General features: G+C 38.6%; 1 protein-coding gene across 1 annotated transcript in view; it reads right to left on the reverse strand.

Moving 5' to 3' along the window:
• Nucleotides 1-23,439, reverse strand: part of LOC124715667 (clustered mitochondria protein homolog) — a 382,421-nt gene that overhangs the window by 60,864 nt on the left and 298,118 nt on the right. Inside the window, exons 8-14 of the mRNA XM_047243113.1 lie at nucleotides 21,575-21,769; nucleotides 16,865-17,077; nucleotides 14,716-14,890; nucleotides 11,850-11,955; nucleotides 11,622-11,751; nucleotides 3,205-3,361; nucleotides 277-482 (exon numbers count right to left, since the gene is read on the reverse strand). Coding sequence (XP_047099069.1) covers nucleotides 277-482; nucleotides 3,205-3,361; nucleotides 11,622-11,751; nucleotides 11,850-11,955; nucleotides 14,716-14,890; nucleotides 16,865-17,077; nucleotides 21,575-21,769 — 1,182 coding nt within the window. The remainder of the gene's footprint in view (nucleotides 1-276; nucleotides 483-3,204; nucleotides 3,362-11,621; nucleotides 11,752-11,849; nucleotides 11,956-14,715; nucleotides 14,891-16,864; nucleotides 17,078-21,574; nucleotides 21,770-23,439) is intronic.

Raw genomic sequence — 23,439 nt, forward strand, 5'->3', positions numbered from 1 at the left:
ATGAATTCATCGAAGAGATTGTGTACAAGCTAGGATTCACAAGGATAAGGAAGAGTATCAGCTGTTGTCTTGCTGAAAAAAACCATTCTGGCATTTGCGGAAGTGATATAAGAACCTCTGGAAACTTAAACCTGATAATTTGAATCCTGCCCTCCTGGATAAGAGTCCACTGTGACATGTAGTTCAGTGGTTCTACACAAACTGTCCCAGTGATGCAGACAACTGTGATAGGAACATTTCACGATAATTTGACACAGCCATTATACGTATACTCACAAGTGTCGGTATCTGTACAGTAAGGAGGAACTCGCAAGCATCCTTGACTAGCTGACGCTCCTTTTTAAGCCTTTCCCCATCTGGATCAATGTGCTGAACTCCAGGAGAATAGACATCAGGGTTGAAGCGGATGTCAAACTCCGTTTCCTTTAAAGACCCAACAGCAAGTGCTGCCTTCCGAACTATCTCCTTTGTGCTCTCCTCCACTACAAAAATCAGAATTTTCATTGATTGTTATTTCTATTAAAAATGTCAATATAATTTAGAAATAACATTACTACGTAAAAAATGTTATTGAAAAAAATTGTAATTAGATGACAACAGTAGGAAACAATTAACCTATATTGTGCTACAATTACCTTTGCTTGTTTTAGATGTTATAACTTCCTTATTTGTATAACAGTAGCAAGCCAGAGAAGCAACTACTGCTAAAGACAATTGCCTTGAGAAATGGCCTTTGACACAATTGAAATACCATAAAATTTCTTAATCTCTTTGCATTAATAATGGTTTTTCATTTTAATGACATTCACTATAAGCATTTATGGTTTAGTACAAGTATGTTTTTTAGTAACATATTACAGATTTTTTTAAATTTATCGTTAACAGAAGCAGCAATAGAAATAAAAACTTAAAGCAGTGACATGAAACCAATTTTCCTTATTTTAAGGTATGTTGAATATTATTAGTGACACCGATTTATTGCATGTAATTAGAATGCTAGATTACATACATTTTTTAAAAGTTTATAAACACATACATCAAAAAAATTTAATTACATACATTTCATATATTGGGCTGATGAGTAAGTATAACTGAATGATAATGTGTGATAAACAAAAAATGATCTTTATCTCTTATTCATGTATTACTTATATTTTGCAATTAACTGTTCACAACTTTAATTTTTATTTTAGTATATTATTTGTGTGGTGTGGTCTGCTGACTATACAGATAAAAGTTGTACAACAAACCTCAACATCCATCTTCAAATACAGGTCAGATCTAGGAAGTCCAGTTTGGAAAAAGTGGTACTGTCATTTTGTCCTGTATTAAACCGAAGGTCACAAGAAGGCTACTTCATTAAAGCCTTTCTGGGAGAGCATTGTGGTGTTCAAAGAAACACCCAGGTTTTAAGCAGCCTTACTTATTGTTTTTAATACCAGTATATTTAATACTTGCCATGCCAACCATCCCCCGTAATGTTTTTTAATATTTCATATATGTCTATGCTGGCTCATTTCCTGCTACATATTAGCGCAACACCTGTATACCTTTGAACACTATGAATATAAAAGTATAAATAGGAGAAGCAATATTTCTGAAATGATACTTTACATTACTGCCGTGCACTATGATATGTCAACTGTAAAATGCAGCCCCCCCTCCCTCCCCCCCCCCCCCCCCCCCCGACTACCAATCCAGGGTTTGTAGCACCTTTCCTGTCCTTTTTTCCAACCTTCAGATGTCTTACCTTTCCTTTTCTGTTTCTGATCATTCTCAGTTTGATAAAATTTTTATAAGTTGTGAAAGTTAAGAGTGTATCTGAGCTGCCAGAAACTCTGGTTCGTGGGCTGTGAGTAAATACTCCTGTTCTGATGCACCTACTCCCATCCCCCCCCCTCTCCCTCCATCTACCTCTCCCTCCCTCCCTCCATCCATCCCTCTCCCTCGCTCTCTCAAGCTGAAAGACTTTCCAGTTTACAAGTCTTACTGAAAATATGAATCACTTTCTCCACCATGCTTTTGACTACCTCTCCTCATGCCCTGAAATGAGGAATGTCCTACCCACTATCCTTCTCACCCCACCCACAGTGATATTTTGTCTCCTACCGAACCTACACAATATCCTTGTCTATCCCTACACAGCCCCTGCTCCCAACCCCTTGCCTAATGGCTCATATCCCTGTAATAGACCTAGAAGCAGGACTTGTCACGTACACCCTCTCACCACCTCCTACTTCAATCCAGTCACAATCATCATCTATCCCATCAGAGACATGGCTGCCTATGAAACCAGTCACGTGATCTACAAGCTAAGCTGCCATCACTGTGCTGCATTCTATATGGGCATGACAAAGAACAAGCAGTCAGTCTGCATGAATGGCCACTGACAAACTGGACCACCCCATTGCCGAACAATCTGCCCAACGTGACATCCTTCATTTCAGCGACTGCTTCACAGCCTGTGCCATCTGGATCCTTCCCACCACACCAGCTTTTCTGAACTGCACAGATGGGAACTCTCCTTGCAATATATCGTACAGTCCCACAACCCTCCTGGCCTCAACCTTCTTTAACCATTGTCCTTACCCATCTAGTGTTCCCTGTTCCCATTCTAGCACTACACAGCCCTCTTTTCCACCATCACACCCACAGTCTTTTTACTTCTCTCCTTTTTGCTACACCCCCCACCCTGTGCCCTTCGTCTAACCTCCTGTCTGCACCTAGTTGCCCTACTCTCTTTCCACCATGTCCCAGTATGCTCCCACAAGCAGCACTTCAGTGTCCTCCAATGCTACCCAGCTATCTCTCTCCCCCTCCCCACAACACGGTTGCTTCTCTCATCATGTGCTCCCGCTAACAGTCTGGCCTCAGCAGACTGTGTGTGTGTGTGTGTGTGTGTGTGTGATATATATAATTCCAAAGAAGGCCTTGTTAGCCAAAAGCTCATTTTCTAACATTCTTTTTGTTGTACCTACCCACAACTTAACATCACCACTATATAGTGAGTAGTAACCATCCTTTGCATAATATTGTTGAAAAAAAAAAAAAAAATTAATTAAGCCGTTGACTCCCATATTACACCAGAGCAGCATACTGAACTAGAATCCATTTTATTTACTTTTACTTCATCTACCCACCTCTAGCACATGTAAACAAAAACAGTATAAAAATTTGTCATTTATAAATACACTGTGAGCTTACATTCTTGTTTCTCTCCATTTGAGATAGAATCAGTAATACTCTCAACTATTTTCTTTGCTTCATCAGCTTCCATTTGATTCTCGGTTGAAGCCACTACATCAGTTTCTGGACTTTTCCTCGTACTTTCGGTTTTTGATTTGTCTACTGAGTCTTTATCCTGCACAAGAAAATCTTCATGTGAACACTAATCTTACATAGCTTTGAGCATGATATTTAAACATACACAAAAACATTTAAATTAAAAAGCTACTGAATGAAAGTATATATACATATTTAAAAATCCCGTTACATACTCAAAAAATACCTAAATCTCATCACAGGCTAAAACCATGAAAAAAGTGGTAGTTCTGGGGACTGTCTTAACTGCTGTTATGGGCAGATGCAGGTAAGGTACATAATACTATTATTTTATCTACTCTCACAGTACTTCATCAGTTATCAGAGAAAAATAATGCAAGAGACATGTTTAATCATGAATATTCATCAAGTGGTTAAGTGCAAAGAGCCTGCAAAATAGCCATCGGAATACTTGGCTATGTTAACATTCTAGCTGTTGAGAATGTGCTAGTCATAGAATAGTGAGCTGTTGTTTTGACTCTCGCACAAAAAAATCACTAATATTATTAAATTTGTTTTATTTGTTTTAGTCATCATTGTTGTTGTCTTCAGTCCAGAAGGCTGGTTTGATGCAGTTCCCCACGCTACTCTATCCTGTGAAAAATTCTTTATCTGTAAGTTACTTAGAGTATTCATCTCTTGGTCTCCCTCTACGATTTTTACTCCTCACACTTCTCTCCAGTAGTAAATCGGTGATCTCTTTATGTCTCAGAATATGTAATACCGACCAATCCTTTGCTCCTCAGTTCTATTCAGTACTGCCTCATTAGTTATGTGATCTACGCACCTAATTGTCAACATTCTTCTGTAACACCACATTTCAAAAGATTGTATTTTCTTTTTGTCTAATCTGTTTATCACCCATATTTCCCTCCCAGACATGGCTAAATTCCAACAAATATTTTCAGAAAAGGCTTCTTGATGCTTAAATCTATACTCAATGTTAACAAATTTCTCTTCTTCTGAAATGTTTTTGTTGCCATTGCCGGTCTACATTTTATATCCCCTCTACTTAATTCCTCATCAGTTGCTTGGCTCCCCAAATAGCAAAACTCTTCCAATACTTTTAGCGTCACATTTCCTAATCTAATTTCCTCAGCATTAACTTTTAAAATTTGACTACATTCCACTACCCTTGTTTCGTTTTTGTTGATGTTCATCTTATATCATCCTTTCAAGACACTGTCCCATTCCATTCAATTGCTCTTAAAAATTCATTGTTCTCTCGTAGAGAATTACAATGTCATCAGCCAACATCGAGGGTTTCATTTCTTCTCTCTGGACTTTAGTTCCTACTCCAAATTTTTATTTTGTTTCCTTTACTTCTTGCTCAATGTACAGATAGGATTGTAGCCTATTACCCTATGTTACTCTATTTCACTTCCTTCTCAACCACTGCTTTCCTCTCATGCCCTCAACTCTTATAACTGCTGTCTGGTTTCTGTACAAGTTGTAAACAACCTTTTGCTTCCTATATTTTGTCCCCAATACCCTCAGAATTTAAAAGAGAGCACTCCAGTCAACATTGTCCAAAGCTTTCTCAAAGTCTATAAATGCTATAAAGGTAGGTTTGCCTTTCCTTCATCTGTTTTCTAAGATAAGTGTTCTGATCTTCCCAGAAGTTGGCTCCTGCCAGTTTCTCCATTCTTCTGTACAGAATTTGTGTTAGTATTTTGCAACCATGACTTATTAAACTAACAGTTTGGTAACAGTCACACTTCCAGCACCTGCTTCCTTTGGAATTTGAATTGTTATATTCTGTTTGAAATCTGAGGTTATTACGCTTGTTTCATACATTTTGCTCACCAGATGGAAGAGTTTTGTCATGGCTGGCTCTCCGAAGGCTATCAGTAGTGCTAACAGGAAATTATTTACTCGCAGGGCTTTGTTTTGACTTGGGTCTTTCATTGCTCTGTCAAATTCTCCTTCCAGTTTCTTATCTCCCACCTCATCTTCATATATGTCCTCTTCCATTTCTATAATACTGCTCTAAAGTACATCTTCCTTGTATAGACACCTTATGTACTCTTTCCACCTTTCAGTTTTACCTTCTGTGCTTAGGACTGGTTTTCCATCTGTGCTTTTGAGATTCATACAGGTAGTTTTCTCCAAAAGCCTCTTTAATTTACCCGTAGGCTGTATTTCTCTTTCCCCTGTGGTATACGCTTCTAAATATTAAAATTTGTTCTTTAGCTATTCCTGCTTAGCCATTTTGCACTTCATGTCAATCTTATTTTGACATTTGTATTCCCTTTTGCCTGCTTCATTTACCGCATTTTTATATTGTCTTCTTTCATCAGTTAAATTCAATATCTGTTGTGTTACCCATGGATTTGTACTACGCTTTGTCTTTTTACCCATTTGATCCAACACTGCCTTCACTATTTCATCTCTGAAATATACCCGATCTTCCTTCTACTATAAGAGGTGTGGCTAGAAAAAAACCGGACTAGTACTGGTGAAACAATAAAACGAATGCAATAAGGCTGAAAGTCGCGTGGCCTGTCACATGACTCTCGCTCCGCCTACTGCTCGAGTTTCACCTGCCTCGTGCACTCAGTCTGCCCGTGGCGTCTGTTTTAAGTAGTTGACGTTTTGTCTGTGCGTCGGAAAATGTTGAGTGTACAGAAAGAACAGCGTGTTAACATCAAATTTTGTTTCAAACTAGGAAAATCTGCAAGTGAAACATTTGTAATGTTACAACAAGTGTACGGCGATGATTGTTTATCGCGAACACAAGTGTTTGAGTGGTTTAAACGATTTAAAGATGGCCGCGAAGACACCAGTGATGACACTCGCACTGGCAGACCATTGTCAGCAAAAACTGATGCAAACATTGAAAAAAATCGGTAAACTTGTTCGACAAGACAACAAGTCAACTCCTGTTAACTCAGACACTGCTCTGATTGTTAAACGGCGATCTTGTCGAACAAGTTTACCGATTTTTTCAATGTTTGCATCAGTTTTTGCTGACAATGGTCTGCCAGTGCGAGTGTCATCACTGGTGTCTTCGCGGCCATCTTTAAATCGTTTAAACCACTCAAACACTTGTGTTCACGATAAACAATCATCGCCGCACACTTGTTGTAACATTACAAACGTTTCACTTGCAGATTTTCCTAGTTTGAAACAAAATTTGATGTAAACACGCTGTTCTTTCTGTACACTCAACATTTTCCGACGCACAGACAAAACGTCAACTACTTAAAACAGACGCCACAGGCAGACTGAGTGCAGGAGGCAGATGAAACTCGAGCAGTAGGCGGAGCGAGAGTCACGTGACAGGCCACGTGACTTTCAGCCTTATTGCATTCGTTTTATTGTTTCACCAGTACTAGTCCGGTTTTTTTCTAGCCACACCTCGTATTCCTTTTCCTGCTCTTGTCAATTGTACCCTATCACTCCGTCTGAAGCACACTACAACCTCGGGTTGTTTCAGTTTATCCATGTCTCATCTCCTTAATAGTCTACCTTTTTGCTGTTTCTTTAGTTTTAATCTACAGTCTGTAACCAATAAATTGTGATCCGAGTCCACATCTGCCCTTTGAAATGTCTTACAATTTAAAATCTGGTTCTAAAATCTCTGTCTTGCTATTATATAATCACTCTGAAATCTTCTGGTGTCTCCAGGTGTCTTCCATGTATACAACCTTCTTTCATGGTTCTTAAACTGTTAGCTGTGATTAAATTACTCTCAGTGCAAAATTCTACCAGGTGGCTTTGTCTTTCATTCTTTTCCCCTACTTCATATTCACCTACTATTCTTCCTTCTCTTCCTTTTCCTATTATTGAATTCTAGACCCCATCACAAATTTTCATCTCCCTCAACTATTTGAATAATTTCTTTTATCTTGTCATGCATTTCATTAATCTCTTCATCTGTGGAGCTAGTTAGCATATAAACTTGTACTACTGTTGTGGGTGTGGGTTTTGTGTCAATATTGTATGAAAAAATGATTCTTTTAATCGTTTATTTGCATATATAATTTTTATTCATTGTTCGGCAGTTGTACCTCTGAATGTCTTGTAAACTGCAATGTTTGTAATGTAGTTTTCTTGTTATTAGTACAAACTAGGCTCTTTTTGGACATCATATTTCTTTAGGGGCCTATTTTAGCATTTGGCTTTAACTTAAAGTTCTTCTTTTTCTTGTGTTGCTTTACTACTGTGCCTAAACGTTTATCCACAATACAGAAGACAATTTGTGACTATCTTACACTAATCTTTGCATTGTATTTACAGATCATTTGGTCACTCATACCATCCCCATATTTTGTGCTGTTATAGAAATGGACAGTTGCCTTTTTCTTCTCGTTTGCTTACTGCCACTTTTGAAAGCAAAGTGCTTAAGAAGAACAACATCCTTATTTTTCTTTCCTTAATATACAACCGAAATCAAGGTACAGGCCTTGTTACCAATCACTAGTCTTCATATCATCAAAAATCTCTCAATATTGTTTATTTTCCTCATTAAAGGCATTTACTTCTCCTGTAGCTTTTTAACTAGATCAAGAGCTGTAAAGAAACTGTTTGTAAGATCTGATACATCAATTATTTGTCTAGCTTTCATGTGCTGGAGTAACAGTTCAGGAGTGATGGTTATATTATCTCCAGGGTGATAAAAATTAATTTCCAATAAGCTTCTCACAAGCTGTGTATCAGAGTCAACAGCTAGGGTTGATGTTTTGACAAAAATGAAGAAATTTGCAGAGATGATGTTTCTCTCTTGGAACTGAGTCCTTGTTTAATTTAGCCCCCCCCCCCCCCCTAACTGCATGACTGAATTCCATCTGCTTAAGTTTCTTTTGTACCAATGACACCACAGGCATACATGATGGTAAACCTTTTTTTCCCCAACTCTTGAGTGGCACAGTCCAAGCACTGTTCTTCATTTCTCAATTAGTTGACTGCCTTTTTTTTCTTCTAAAATCTAACAAGTATTGATTCACTGAGAGTTCTGAAAGCACTGAAAATAGAGTTGTTGACTCATTAGCAGAGCTAAATACTGAGCCATTCTCACACTTTCAGGATGTTCATAACGAATTTACTTACAGACGACAAAAATTGTGTGTTCAAAACTTCTCTCGCTGTTCCAACTTCAGCTGCCTTTGATGCGGAAGCATTTGATTGAACCTTCTCAGAGGGCTGAGTTTTTCCTGAATTGGATCAGTAACTGCATCTTACTCTAAAATTCCATTCAAAATGTGATTTTGACCTCATTAGTAACCGACACAAAGTCTTTATCACCCCCAGATAACACAGGTCAGAACCAGCTGTAGAATTCTCTGGAAGGCTCAAGATTTCCTCATCAGAAAGTTTATGCTAGTAATGCATGACTGAGGAGTCCTCCTCAAACAAAGAAAATGAGAACAGCGAGATGTGAAGCTAAATTTGCATGCTTCAAGTAATAATGTTTTACGTTTTCTGACTCTCTGTGATTACTAAATGGCATATTCTCATAGATCATTTACTACAGCTGCCAACTGACAGTTGGGATATTCACCACAAAACCACATTCTGTACTGTAGAATTCACAGAAGAAATTAAAGCAAGGCCAAACTGACCCTTTTGCTGTACATAGAAAGTTTTTGTAAAAACACTACTACAGTGTGTAAATTTTTAGGAATTGCAGTACATCATTGTGACTGTGTCAGAAAACATAGAACAGGTAAAAGCATTCAAGTATTTGGGAAGTTGGATTACAGAAGACATGGATTGCCAACAAGATATCAAAGTGAGAATGGCTCTGGCAAAAGAGGCATTTCAAAAGCAGAAGAAGACTCCTAACTAGTTATTTAAACAAGGAATTAAGGAAGCAACTGGTTATGTGATTAATATGGAACGTGGCCTTGTATGGAGCAGAAACAAGGACTTTGAGAAAGCAGGATGAGAAGATAATTGAAGCTTGTGAAATGTAGATATGGCACAGAATGGAGAACATCAGTTGGACTGACAAGTCAGGAATGAAGAAGTACTGAGGGGAGTTGGAGAAGAACGGAGGATGCTGCTGACGGTGAAGAACAGGAAACTAAACTGGATAGGCCACAATCTAATAAGAGATTGCCTTCTAGTAGAGGCAATTGAAGGCTTCATTCCAGGAAAAAGAGGGAAGGGCAGGGGAAGGATCCAGATGCTGGATGATGTCAGCAGGCCACAAGAAGGGTTCCAAAAAAAGAAGAGGAATGCAGAACACAGAAGGATGGAGGTCTATGCATTCAAAACCTGCCGCAATGCAGATAATCCGATGAATGAATGACTGTGACAAGGGAAAAAAGTTCTGACATTTATTTGGTGCATTTGTTTAACAGTGGGCCTAGGAGCTTCATCCAAAAAATAGCTGACAGACCTTAGGATCACAAGCTGAGACCTGATCAGTAGCTCCAGCCATTTAGTCCCATAAATTCTGAGAATGCTTCAGTGACCACTACGGGCCATTACTATAGAAAATCTTGTGTCTCAAACAGGGTGAGGTGGAGGGGTAGAAAAACTTTCAGTCTTATTTATGTCACTGTCAACAGCTCAGTCACTCTACTGTTTGGTGTGTTGTTACCTTTACGAAACTCCTAAATTGTTTGCAGTCTATCACCACTTTCCATTACAATATTTAAAAGAAAATAAACTTTGCGAGTACCCTCAAATGGTGGAAAAAATACACAACAGCTTTACTTCCTGTTGCAGAGTTGTATCATCCAAATGTAACAGGTGTATAGAGACCCAGTTTCTTTGTACATTCATTTGCACCAAGAATCAGCTTCTATGTAGAGATATTCGACTTTTTTCACCTTCTGCCCGCTTTGGATCTGTTATAGTAAAATTTTCTAACTGTCCGTCACTTCCTCAGTAATGGTGATTCTTAAGTAGGAAGTCACTTTACTTTACAAAATCTACAAAGCAGGGTTACAGGAAGTTAAAACATAATCCTAATTACTTACCAAATATTTTATCTCAAAATTTTATGAAAACCTAATGAAAATGTTTTTGAAACCCCCATCATCTACCACAACAGTCTAAATGTCCACTAGTGGGTGGTAGGGATCAGGTTGACCATTTTTCTACCTTGTACACGACACATACTGCAAAACTGTGAACTGACATATCAACAGTATTACAAATGACCTTCATCCGTTATTGTTACCAATACTGAACCGGAAGTATTACATACTCTTGCAATAGTGGCTGAAATACTGGTTCATCATTTTGCAGTGTCATGTGGACTAAAACACAGATGAATTTTGTGGAAACCAACTCATTTATTTTTGCTATTCAGTTGTTCTACTTAATTCAAACATATTGTTGATGGGCTGATTTGCCTGGCAATATTCCTACACACTCTAAATATTATGTGATATTTTAAGAGCCAGAAGTACAGTCACACCATTCTTACATGCAGAAGAGTATATTAGCGAAAAAAATGTGGCCATCAAACACACTAAACTGGTCACCAAACACACTAAACATATCATTTATCTCCCTCCTGTCAGTACACGTATAATGACTGAAATAGCATATAGTTCATACTGATGTGTCTCTGGTACATTAATTTTTTAACTGAAATTCACACGTTACAAATAGTTCAACCACAATCTTCTCAAGTTCATTTAACTATTTAAAACCGTTCATTGCCATTGTGTCAAATTTGGTTTCACAAACTTCACAGCACTTAACGAGACAATCCACTGTTTGTCATTGTTGGAAAGGCAGCTTAGTGTATATAGCAGCGTATGTGAACCATGGAGATACTGGCAGGCAAAAATGGTGTACCAACAGGAAAACATGTCAGACTGTCCTGCCTGTCCTCCCTGTACCCCTCCCTCCCACCTAATCCCCAATTTGTGGCAGTAACTATCTAAATCACAACAGTGTGTGCATGAGATAACAAACTATACCTGTTGTTGATAAGCTGCATCGTCACCGTGAAAAATTACATCTATCTATGATGAGGAATTGAATCATGGAAATATTGAAAGAATTTCAACAACTACATTTAATGAGTTACCCAAAATGCTTACGTGAAGTACAGACATGGAAAAAATACAACACATCCCCATTAAATTGCTTACCAAATGCACATGATGGAATTTAAAATTTTTAAGTTGTTCTAACGTGCTTTGTAATATTCCTTGAATATTTTAGAAGAAACAGGCAGGTATAAATCAGATTCTGTGGGCATTATCTCTAAAAAAAGATCTTAAAAATAATGAACTGTATAAACACTATTCAGTTACATGCATTACACTACTTATCTGGAACATTAAGAGGAATGTAGTGTTAATTAGTAAATTAATAAGAAAGCTTCTCACTTTGCCTTCTTGTTCCACGGCATTATCCCTCTCCTGGCTGCTACGTAAAGCTTCACGCTCACGCTGTTTCTTTACACCTAGCTGCTGGAGGTGTAACGCAGCATACTTTATGAACATCATGTATCGTGACCTGCCAATAAAATTATTTTGTTTCAGTTATGCATATGATTGAGATTAAAATATTTTGAGCCTACAGGACAGTTAATAGTAGAAAAATTTGTTACTTACTCTACAAACGAGTCAATCAGCTCCTGACGCAAGCAACATAACTTATGTTTGTGTTCAATTGGAAATCCCAAGGCTTGCACTTCCTTCGAAAGCTCCTCTCCTTCCACTAAAGTGAAGAAAAAGATAATGTATCTACTATTGCTTGCTTAGTACTTACTCTTTTACACACACACACACACACACACACACACACACACACACACACACACACACACACACACACTCTTGTTAAGGGGAGTACATAGGCACAGAAACCTTGCTAAAATATGGGAGCGGGAGAAGGAATGTAGAAAATTGTAAGGGAAAAGGAGTAATCCAGTGGAAGATGGATCCTTGCAGATTCATGCCAGAAGAATCAGGAACCAAACGATACGTCCAGTTCCCATTAACACAGTTCAGAACAGCAGAGGGAACTGGGAGGGGTGGGATTCAGAATGAGCAGGTTGTGAAGCTGAACCAGCTTTCTTTGTAATTAGATGTCTTGAAGCCTCTTCCATAGAGATGACTAGTTATATCCTTCCCCACAATTACCTCTTCTTTTAAAGCAAGATATGCAAACAGATCTGTGGCACGATCATGATTAACTTACAATGTACCCTCAAGTGCTGCTTACAGGAATCATTCCTAATCAACTGAAAACCTAAACCCCTCAGACAGATTCAATTTGCTGACCACCACCTCCTTAACACCAAAATGTCTCTCCTGCACCAGCTTGGCACCACATTTGCATTGATCAACATACTGGCAGAGGAACTGCTTGAGAGAGAAGGAGCAATGCAATGAAAAATGGGTCCTTGCAGATTCAGGCCGGGAGAATTAGAGAACCAAATGGTGTGTCCAGTTCCCACTAACCCAGTTCAGAAATGCAGAGGAGGCTGAGAGGGGAGCAGACAAGGGTGGGATTTCATTTAGCCTTCCATTACTTTTCATCCAACACTTAGCTATTTCAATATAGTGTGTACAAGTCATGATAATAGAAAACAGAATATGTTTTATAAGCTTCTGTTAATTTGATGTCACAAGATCTGTGCAAAATACATCATGTTTTATCCTATGGAGGTATCTACTAATTGACCAGTGAGGTGTAGATACATGTAACGCGGTTATATTAGAGTTAAATCCATTTGGTGATTGCATGTTTGTATTGGTATGTTATTCTATTCAGTACCTGGGATGGAACACATACTTTTGTCTGATAGTTCTGAATAACAATTGTAAATTTTAGACAATATATGGGATTATCAAAAAATGAAATAAATAGGACTATGAGTAGATGAACTGATTGTCTGAAGGCAACTGGATGGAGAATTATTATTGTGTTCTAAGTGAGGGCTTGTCTGCATGTTGTAATGAATTGATGCCTGTATAAAGGGATGCCCCTTCTAACATCACCTTTCTTTAGCAGAAGTTATCGATACCAAAAATACTTCCTATCTTTTAAACAGGTTAATATTATCTCAGCTGTTTAACTAAAAGAATGTCATATGATTCTGTACACAATTTCAGACTAAAATGTGTAAAAGAAATTATTTTACTACTTTACTACATTCGATATGTATTAACTCTGTACACACAGTTAAAATTACTTTTGTTTTGGAAACTTTTGATATTATGAAATATCTGGCATACTTAAAATTCCTATTATTAATTGCAAAATCTAATGCTAATTATTAAATTTATTTCTAGATTCATTAATAAAATAATGACATAACTCTGTGAAGATTCTTCTTTTGTCAAAGTTTGTAAACTCTTGTTTTGTAAACTCTTTGGAATATTGTTAGTACTGCAGAATGAGAAATAGTGGGTATGCCTCTGATGTGATCGGACATGTTTTTAATTTTGGCAATAACAATGTAATTTTATGGAAGTGGAAATTGTAAAGACAGGGCGATAAAGAAGAATGTGACATCATAATAAAGAAAACAAAACAGTGTTTGATGCACAAGAAAAACACAACTTTCATGGCATTTTCATTTTTCACACATTACAGAACAAGACAAACTGATCGGCCAGAACATCATGACCACCGACCTACTATCAATATAAATCCATCAAGGCAATAGCAGCATTACCTGGTGTGGAATGACTGCTAGTCAGACACATGTACAGCGCATGTAGTATTGGTGACTGTACTTTCCATGTGTAGCAAGCTGTCCATGTGTAGAATGGGGAAAGTGGGCGATCTGAGTGAGTGAGGGCAGACTGCTGTGGGATGGAGACAAGATGGCAGTGGCTGCATTATGCTCTGGAGAACATTCACATGGATATCCACGAGTGCAGTGGAGCCCAAGCAAGGGATCACGACAGCCAAGTGGTATTGTACACTGGTTGCAGACCATGTACACCCGTTCATGGTAATATGTTTCCAGATGGCAATGGCATTTTTCAACAAGATAACGCACCATGTCACAAGGCCAGGAGTGTCATGGAGTAGTTCGAGGAACACAGTGGTGAGTTTAATTCATGTTGTAGTCCCCCCCCCCCCCCCTCCCAACTTGCTACATCTGAACCCGATTGAGTTTATCTCGCATGTAATTGCATGTGGCATTAGAGCTCATTGCCCCCTCCCTGGAAATTACAGAAATGGGTAACTTTGTGTGCAGATGTGGTGCCAACTCCCTCCAGCGACCTACCAAGGCCTCATTGCTTCCATTCCATGACAAGTCTCCGCTGTTATCCATGCCACAGGTAGACGTACCAGCTATTAGATAGGTTGTCCTAATATTCTGGCTGATCAGTGTACACTAACATTTGACTGTTAGATGAACCTTTTGCAATCTAATGTATAATTAATTATTGCATAAGATACGTTATAACCAGTCAGATGAAACTAGAACAAATGAAGGGACATGCAATTTAGACTCACATTTGAGGAAGTTGACATCGGGAGGAAATGTTCGAAGGAGATCGAGAATGTAGTGACGCCCATCGTTGCCCACAATTCCTTTGCATTCCACTGAAGAGCACAGCTCTATTTCCTCATGCTTGTCATTGTATACTTTATGTGGCAGGATCTTCAATTGCTGTCCAGCCTTGTTTAGCTGCGAAATAAAAATACCAAATGATATTAACAGAATACAGTAATATAAATGGACAGCTAAGTCTTCAAGTCTCAATACAACTCTCCCTCTAATGAAAGCGCAACTTTGGTTTCTTGTATTATATGTGCATTTGCATTGCAGCTGCCTCTAAAATAACATTAATTTGAATAAGAAAAATTAAATAAAAAGTTGTTTATATGATAGTAAAGAAGGGTTTAATAATAGTCTGAATGACACTGTTGGCCACAAAATACCAGTAAACAAATTAGATGTGCTATATATAAAATGAGTAGCTAATGATTGGTTGAAATCATACCTAGAAAATCTAGTGCAAAATGTAGAGAGAGCACACACTTCAGATGATGCTAAATTTTTTTGTTGAAAGAAGTTTCTCAGGGTATCATATGATAAGCAGTTATTTTCTTAATATATATCAGTAACTCTCAAGAAAATATAAGACGTGAAGAAAAAATTCTCTTTGTCAATCACTGCAGTATGGAGTCACTGATAAAACAGCAGAATTCTTAAAGAGATAGCAAATGAAATCCTGAATTATGCGTGGGCAGTATGTAATAAATTAATATTGAACATAAAGGAAACAAATTACATACACTTCAGCTTACAGTGGAAAAGTTACTCTTGCCACATTAAACATGAACAGAAGTCCACATACTGTGTAGCAATATTTTTAGAGCTGAATATTTATCATCAGTTGACATCGAATGAAAACATGAATATACTGGCAAAGAGAATGTCATCTGTGTGTTATGCTGGTGAAGGTACTATCACTAGTGTGGAAAAACCAGAGCCTTGTGGTGAGATACAATTACTATGTACACTCAGCTCTTAGCTATGAGATTCTTTTGTGATCAAATAAACAAAAATATATCTAAAGACAAAGGTTCTGTAACTTACCAGACGAAAACGATGGTACGTTGATAGAGACAAAAAACACACAAACACACACACAAATTTCAAGCTTTCGCAACCCACGGTTGCTTCATCAGGAAAGAGGGAAGGAGAGGGATAGACGAAAGGATGTGGGTTCTAAGGGAGAGTGTATGGAGTCATTAAGTGCAGAGGCAAAGATGTTATTGAATGACATGTGAGGTATGAGCGGCGGCAACTTGAAATTAGCAGAGGTTGAGGCCTGGTGGGTAACGGGAAGAGAGGATATATTGAAGGGCAAGTTCCCATCTCCGGAGTTCTGATAGGTTGGTGTCGGTGGGAAGTATCCAGATAACCCGGACAGTGTAACACTGTGCCAAGATGTGCTGGCCGTGCACCAAGGCATGTTTAGCCACAGGGTGATCCTCATAACCAACAAACGCTGTCTGCCTGTGTCCGTTCATGCGAATGGACAGTTTGTTGCTGGTCATTCCCACATAGAAAGCTTAACAGTGTAGACAGGTCAGTTCGTAAATCATGTGGGTGCTTTCACACGTGGCTCTGCCTTTGATCGTGTACACCTTTCGGGTTACAGGACTGGAGTAGGTGGGTGGTGGGTGGTGGTGGTGGTGGTGGTGGTGGTGGTGGTGGTGGGCGTTCATAGTAGATTATCCATGGTGGGACAAGACTCTAAAATTTCCATTATTTATTTTTTATCTACATGAGTAGGTCAGTTTCAAAACGTGTCATACCATAAAAGCTACACTTCAGTGTTCCAAAAACTTCTTGTATTCCAGGAAAGTGATGGTTATCCACTCATTCCTAGAAGTGCATGAGAATTATGCAATGAATAAAAACTCTATTATCCAGGATGGGTCATCTCGGCAATGAGTAGCAATCTCTCCTTTTCATAATGTTGTTGATATTCCTTTCTGGAGTTTCCATTGTTATAGTAATTCAATGAATTCTAAGAGAGTGCTTGTGATGTGGACCAGTAATATATCAGCCATAAAGTAATAGATGTATAAAAATGCAACCACTGTAGTATGTAACATGTTTTTTAAATATAATTTTTGTCATACTTACCATTTCAAGATATTTAGGATGAGAGATTACTGTCTTTCCAAAATCTATAGAGCCATATACAACCGACTGCTCTTGTTCACGCTCCAGAATACCTGGAATGATGGACTGAGCTGTCACCCTGTAGCCGCGATAGTCAATCACCACTGTTCCCAATGTGTATAAGCCAGGAAGGTCTACAGCACTGTAGACCCTGACGCCTTGCAAGTCATTTCGCTAAAAAGTAATTGTAAATTTTTTATCAACGGAACATATTTCCTGAAATGAACAGATGCTAAGGAAAATTAATATATGCTAATATGAGATTATAAATAACACATCAAATTCAGAGTGGCAATCTCAGTTTCATTCCTGTTTGATGGGCAGGAATGGGAGACTCATTTTTTCTTTAAAATATTGTATATTCTAGATTAAGAGCTTACGAAAAGTAGAGAAAGAAAAGTTGTAAATTAAGGAATTAGATTTTTAATTCTACAGTAATTTTTAATAAATCTGATACAACCTTGTATAGCTTGCACAAAGTAAATTGGCCCCTGCATACAAACACACTTTCATACAGAATGCTGGGAGGTTCCACCTTTGTTTGAAAGGGGCAAGTGCCCTCAGTTGACTGACACCTGCTGACCTGAACACTTTGAATGTTCTCATTGGTGTCTCTTTACTTCTTAGCCTGGCACCATAGAGTACACCCAACATAGATGTGGGGAAAGTTCTTCATACTCGGGCACATGTTATTATATAAAATTCCATTAAATTAATGCCATCAGATGCAGAGGAAGAAATAAAAAGATCTCATTATAAGGAGTACTTTACAGGATTGCAGCAACTACTAGCTATTCCAAACAAACAATAAAGAGAGGAGGGGGGAACACAGCTACAAGTACTTCCTAAGGACTCATTACTTCAGGAAAAAGAAGAAGAGAATTTTATATTTACATAATATTCACAAACCAGTTGTCAGGGGACTGACACATACCATTCATGCAATACCCTTTGTATTATATTGTCAGACTTGTAGTAAACAACATTGTTGGCTACTGTAATGCGGCAGAATTGGTATATACACACTGAATCTAGCGATACCATATCACTTTGGGTCAACCAGAGCTTGTGATATATCACAGTGTTTTTACTAGTGACAAATACCTTTCAGCTTTATTTACCTGCTAGCATTTTCCCCGCATTTTTGCCCACATATGCATTTGACACATAGATTGAAAACAACATCCCCTTTCCTGCCGCGACCACCCCCCCCTCTGTGTCCACCTCATATCTATCACCTCCCCCCCATTCTCTCTGTCTATTCATCTTCTCCTCCTCATCCCCCTTTTGTCCATTTCCTCCATCCCCTCTCTCTGATCTCATCCAACTTCCCCCCCCCCCCCCCCCCCCGTGTGTGTGTGTGTGTGTGTGTGTGTGTGTGTGTGTGTGTTGCATTTGTTGAAGCCATAATGCTAACACTCCTGTTACTGGCACTTAAGTAATTTTGAATTGAATGGTTTATACATTCATGACTTCACCAGACTGCAAAACATTTTGCCACTGTCAGTACATAAATGATTCCAGTATTTAGACTTCGTTAACATGTGAAGTTAAAGTTCTTGTTCCATAGAATCATTTCATGAGTCATTATAGAAAACATGTGAGTAACAGACCTTCACCTCTTTTACTATGCAATGGCACATTCACAAGGGAAATCACACCACTACTATTCTCTCTACCTTGCAGTCTATACAGCAGCAAGCCAAGTGAATTTGTGCACATTCTACCAATAACCATATTCATGCATTACAAAAATGTTTCATTACACATTAAAAATACATTAATTATACCTGACTTATTTAAAATGTCTAGGGTCCCTTTGAACTACTGAAGAAAACAGTAAACATCAAATGTTTCTTCATATAAAGTGATACATGATTTATATTTTGTTCATGGTATTCAAATGATCTATATAATCTGTTTAATAAAGTCTTTCTCTATATCTCTCTTTCTGCAGCATGGACCTGCAACAGCTCTAATACATAGCGCAATAGCAATATGTATGTACCCCTTTTTAATGACAATTAGAAGAAAAATTATTTTATCAACAATTTTGTCAAAATTGCCATTTTAGTTTGTTATCAAAGATGCTTTCTATGCATCAACAAAGTAAAAAGATCACATTATTGGACAGCACAACATTGTCCTAAACGCTTTCTCCGAAAATTATTTCGAGCAGTTAGTCCACGAACCCACGCGAATTGTAAATGGTTGCGAAAACACACTTGACCTCTTAGCCACAAACAATCCAGAGCTAATAGAGAGCATCATGACTGATACAGGGATTAGTGATCACAAGGTCGTTGTAGCAAGGCTCAATACCGTTTCTTCCAAATCCACCAGGAACAAACGCAAAATAATTTTATTTAAAAAAGCACATAAAGTGTCACTAGAAGCCTTCCTAAGAGACAATCTCCATTCCTTCTGAAGTGACTATGCAAATGTAGAAGAGATGTGGCTCAAATTCAAAGATATAGTAGCAACAGCAATTAAGAGATTCATACCTCATAAATTGGTAAGAGATGGAACTGATCCCCCATGGTACACGAAACAGGTCCGAACGCTGTTGCAGAGGCAACGGAAAAAGCATGTGAAGTTCAGAAGAACGCGAAATCCCGAAGATTGGCTAAAATTTACAGACGCGCGAAACTTGGCACGGACTTCAATGTGAGATGCCTTTAATAGGTTCCACAACGAAACATTGTCTCAAAATTTGGTAGAAAATCCGAAGAAATTCTGGTCATATGTAAAGTACACAAGCGGCAAGACGCAGTCAATACCTCCGCTGTGCAGTGCCGATGGTACTGTTACCGACGACTGTGCCGCTAAAGCGGAGTTATTGAACGCAGTTTTCCAGAATTCCTTCACCAGGGAAGACGAATGGAATATTCCAGAATTTGAAACACGAACAGCTGCTAGCATGGGTTTCTTAGAAGTAGATACCTTAGGGGTTGCGAAGCAACTCAAATTGCTTGATGCGGGCAAGTCTTCAGGTCCAGATTGTATACCGATTAGGTTCCTTTCAGATTACGCTGATACAATAGCTCTCTACTTAGCAATCGCATACAACCACTCTCTCACCGATAGATCTGTACATACAGATTGGAAAATTGCGCAGGTCCCACCAGTGTTTAAGAAGGGTAGTAGGAGTAATCCATCGAACTACAGACCCATATCATTGACGTCGGTCTGCAGTAGGGTTTTGGAGCATATACTGTATTCAAACATTATGAATCACCTCGAAGGGAATGATCTATTGATACGTAATCAGCATGGTTTCAGAAAACATTGTTCTTGTGCAACGCAGCTAGCTCTTTATTCGCACGAAGTAATGGCCGCTATAGACAGGGGATCTCAAGTTGACTCCGTATTTCTGGATTTCCGGAATGCTTTTGACACCGTTCCTCACAAGCGACTTCTAATCAAGCTGTGGGCCTATGGGGTATCATCTCAGTTGTGCGACTGGATTCATGATTTCCTGTCAGGAAGGTCGCAGTTTGTAGTAATAGACAGCAAATCGTCGAGTAAAACTGAAGTGATATCAGGTGTTCCCCAGGGAAGCATCCTGGGATCTCTGCTGTTCCTGATATATATAAATGACCTGGTGACAATCTGAGCAGTTCTCTTAGGTTGTTCGCAGATGATGCTGTAATTTACCGTCTAGTAAGGTCATCTGAAGACCAGCATCAGTTGCAAAGCGATTTAGAAAAGATTGCTGTATGGTGTGGCAGGTAACAGTTGATGCTAAATAACGAAAAGTGTGAGGTGATCCACATGAGTTCCAAAAGAAATCCGTTGGAATTCGATTACTCGATAAATAGTACAATTCTCAAGGCTGTCAATTCAACTAAGTACCTGGGTGTAAAAATTACAAACAACTTCAGTTGGAAAGACCACGTAGATAATATTGTGGGGAAGGCGAGCCAAAGGTTGCGTTTCATTGGCAGGACACTTAGAAGATGCAACAAGTCTACTAAAGAGACAGCTTACACTACACTTGTTCGTCCGCTGTTAGAATATTGCTGCGCGGTGTGGGATACTTACCAGGTGGGACTGACGGAGGACATCGAGAGGGTGCAAAAAAAAGGGCAGCTCGTTTTGTATTGTCTCGTAATAGGAGAGAGAGAGAGAGAGGTAGATATGACACGCAAGTTGGGATGGAAGTCATTAAAGCAAAGACTTTTTTCGTTGCGCCGAGATCTATTTACGAAATTTCAGTCACCAACTTCCTCTTCCGAATGTGAAAATATTTTGTTGAGCCCAACCTACATAGGTAGACATGATCATCAAAATAAAATAAGAGAAATCAGAGCTCGAACAGAAAGGTTTAGGTGTTCGTTTTTCCCGCGTGCTGTTCGGGAGTGGAATGGTAGAGAGATAATATGATTTTGGTTTGATGAACCCTCTGCCAAGCACTTAAATGTGAATTGCAGAGTAATCATGTAGATGTAGACCACAGTCATAAATGTGTACACTAAATTGTTTACGAAAACAAAGTCATGGCTTACAATGCAATTTTTCAGATTAATGGTGTAAAATATAATTGTGTGTTACAAACCATCACTGTTATTTTCACAGCTTGTAAAAAAAATTTCCTATTAAATATTACATTTGGACAAATTTCTTGTCCAAGAATGGAAAAAGGCAACTTTAACCAAACATCAGACCTACCGGTGCAACAAAGGCTGCAGCATCTCCTCCTAATTCCTTATAGTGATCTCTGACATCAAATCCAAGTGAGAAGAATATATTGTTCCATATAAACATCTGCATTTTTGCTTCTTCACCAGGATTGATGGCCATTACGTTGCCATCTATAACAGCCATAGCCCCTCGAGTTGCAGCTGCGACAAAGTCACTGTGAACCTGAAACCATAGACCATTGTTCCATTATCTCTCTCCTGTCTCAATATAAAATGTACTTCTACCAAAATATCAGCTGTCGGATAGTAAGTATTTTCCTTTGTTAACTCATTTGCATGTATACCTCTGCATTTGGATACATTCCAATAAAAATTCTTTCCACAAATCACGCTACAACCAAAGTTAGGGAAAACTTTCGTATTAGGCACGAGACGACAGATAAACAAGAACCAGAATAGAAAATACAGGGTGGAGAAAAATTGTGTCATGAAATTTTAACCGTAGATAGCTGATGCCAGTAGGAACCGAAATTAGTAATGTTGTGTAGGCCGACAACGCACCATTTTTAAACTACAGAAACTTTGCGCCACATGCTCCAATTGGCTGCAGGATTGCCCTGTTGCCATTCATCGGTTGATGGGAAGCACTATGGTTGTCAGTTCACACATACAAATGTCCCTCGCCCTGTCAGTGCCCCGACATGATACGGGCACGTGTGTTGTCTAGAGCAGAGGGGTCCGCAAGATGCTATTAGAATAAAAAATATATTAAATATATCTTGTATGATAACAGTTTTTTTTTTCCTCCCTGCATGAGCAGAGTTTTAGCAAATGCTAGCTTCTGCGTCTAGCTTCTTCCTAGAGCCAACTGACACATAGAAAACGTGTAAAAAGACTCTTAATTTGGCTTTTTTAGGTACTTGATCCTGTGATATGACAAAGCACCAATCATGCTCAATGAGTGGGGGTCCTCGAGAAAATTTTGTTGGGAACCCCTGGTCTAGAGCATCTGGCAACAGGGCAATCCCACAGCCAATCTGAGCACATAGTGCCAAGTTTCCATAGTTTAAAAATTGTGTGTTGTCAACCTACACAACATTAGAAATTTTGTTTCCTACTGGCATCAGCTATCCAGGGTTAAATATTGTGACAATTTTTGTCCACCCTGTATATTAGCAAACAGAATCTGGGCTCGAGTCATTTAGGGAGTAAGGAAAGGCCTTGAGGAAATTGCTGCCATTATCAAATATATTATGTGGATTTTGCAAACAAACAAGTTCAACATTTTGAAGTAAGTGATTGCCAATAATTCGGAGTTATTTACTATGGATGGTCACCTATTTCAACAGTAAGACTGTGCCACATATTTCTCTAGTAACATCATTTACATACTCTTTGTTTTATGATCGATACTTTGAAACTCCTAACGCTGCATCATCAGCATGTACATAGGTCATATCCACATGAAACTAGATGAGAAACATGTAGTCTGAAGCTAGTGATGGCAAACCATAAGCCTTAGGAGCAACGGCAACTACTTAGTCATCACACGTATCAGTGTCAACTTTTTTTAAAAAGTTATATTACTAGGAAGCAACCATGTGAATTCTCAGAGTGAAAAACACAGATTTTCCTAGCATTTCAGCAATTCAGTCTCATTGTGAGCCAAATTGATGAAAATATTAATACTACACAAAAATAAGGTAATTAATGGATCTTCAGCTGCCTAGTCTCTGATGATTCAGTACATGCCAGACCTACCAACGAACAGTAATACCTACAGTTTGATGACAGTTGTCTTCTTTTCCACACCTGCTGCAACTTCAGTCCTGTCACTGGGAAGACAACCCTCATCAAAGTAATACACAGAACAGTAACCTCGCTATCTATGTC

The sequence above is a fragment of the Schistocerca piceifrons genome, chromosome 1 (genome assembly GCF_021461385.2).
Source record: "Schistocerca piceifrons isolate TAMUIC-IGC-003096 chromosome 1, iqSchPice1.1, whole genome shotgun sequence".
Lineage (NCBI taxonomy): Eukaryota > Metazoa > Arthropoda > Insecta > Orthoptera > Acrididae > Schistocerca > Schistocerca piceifrons.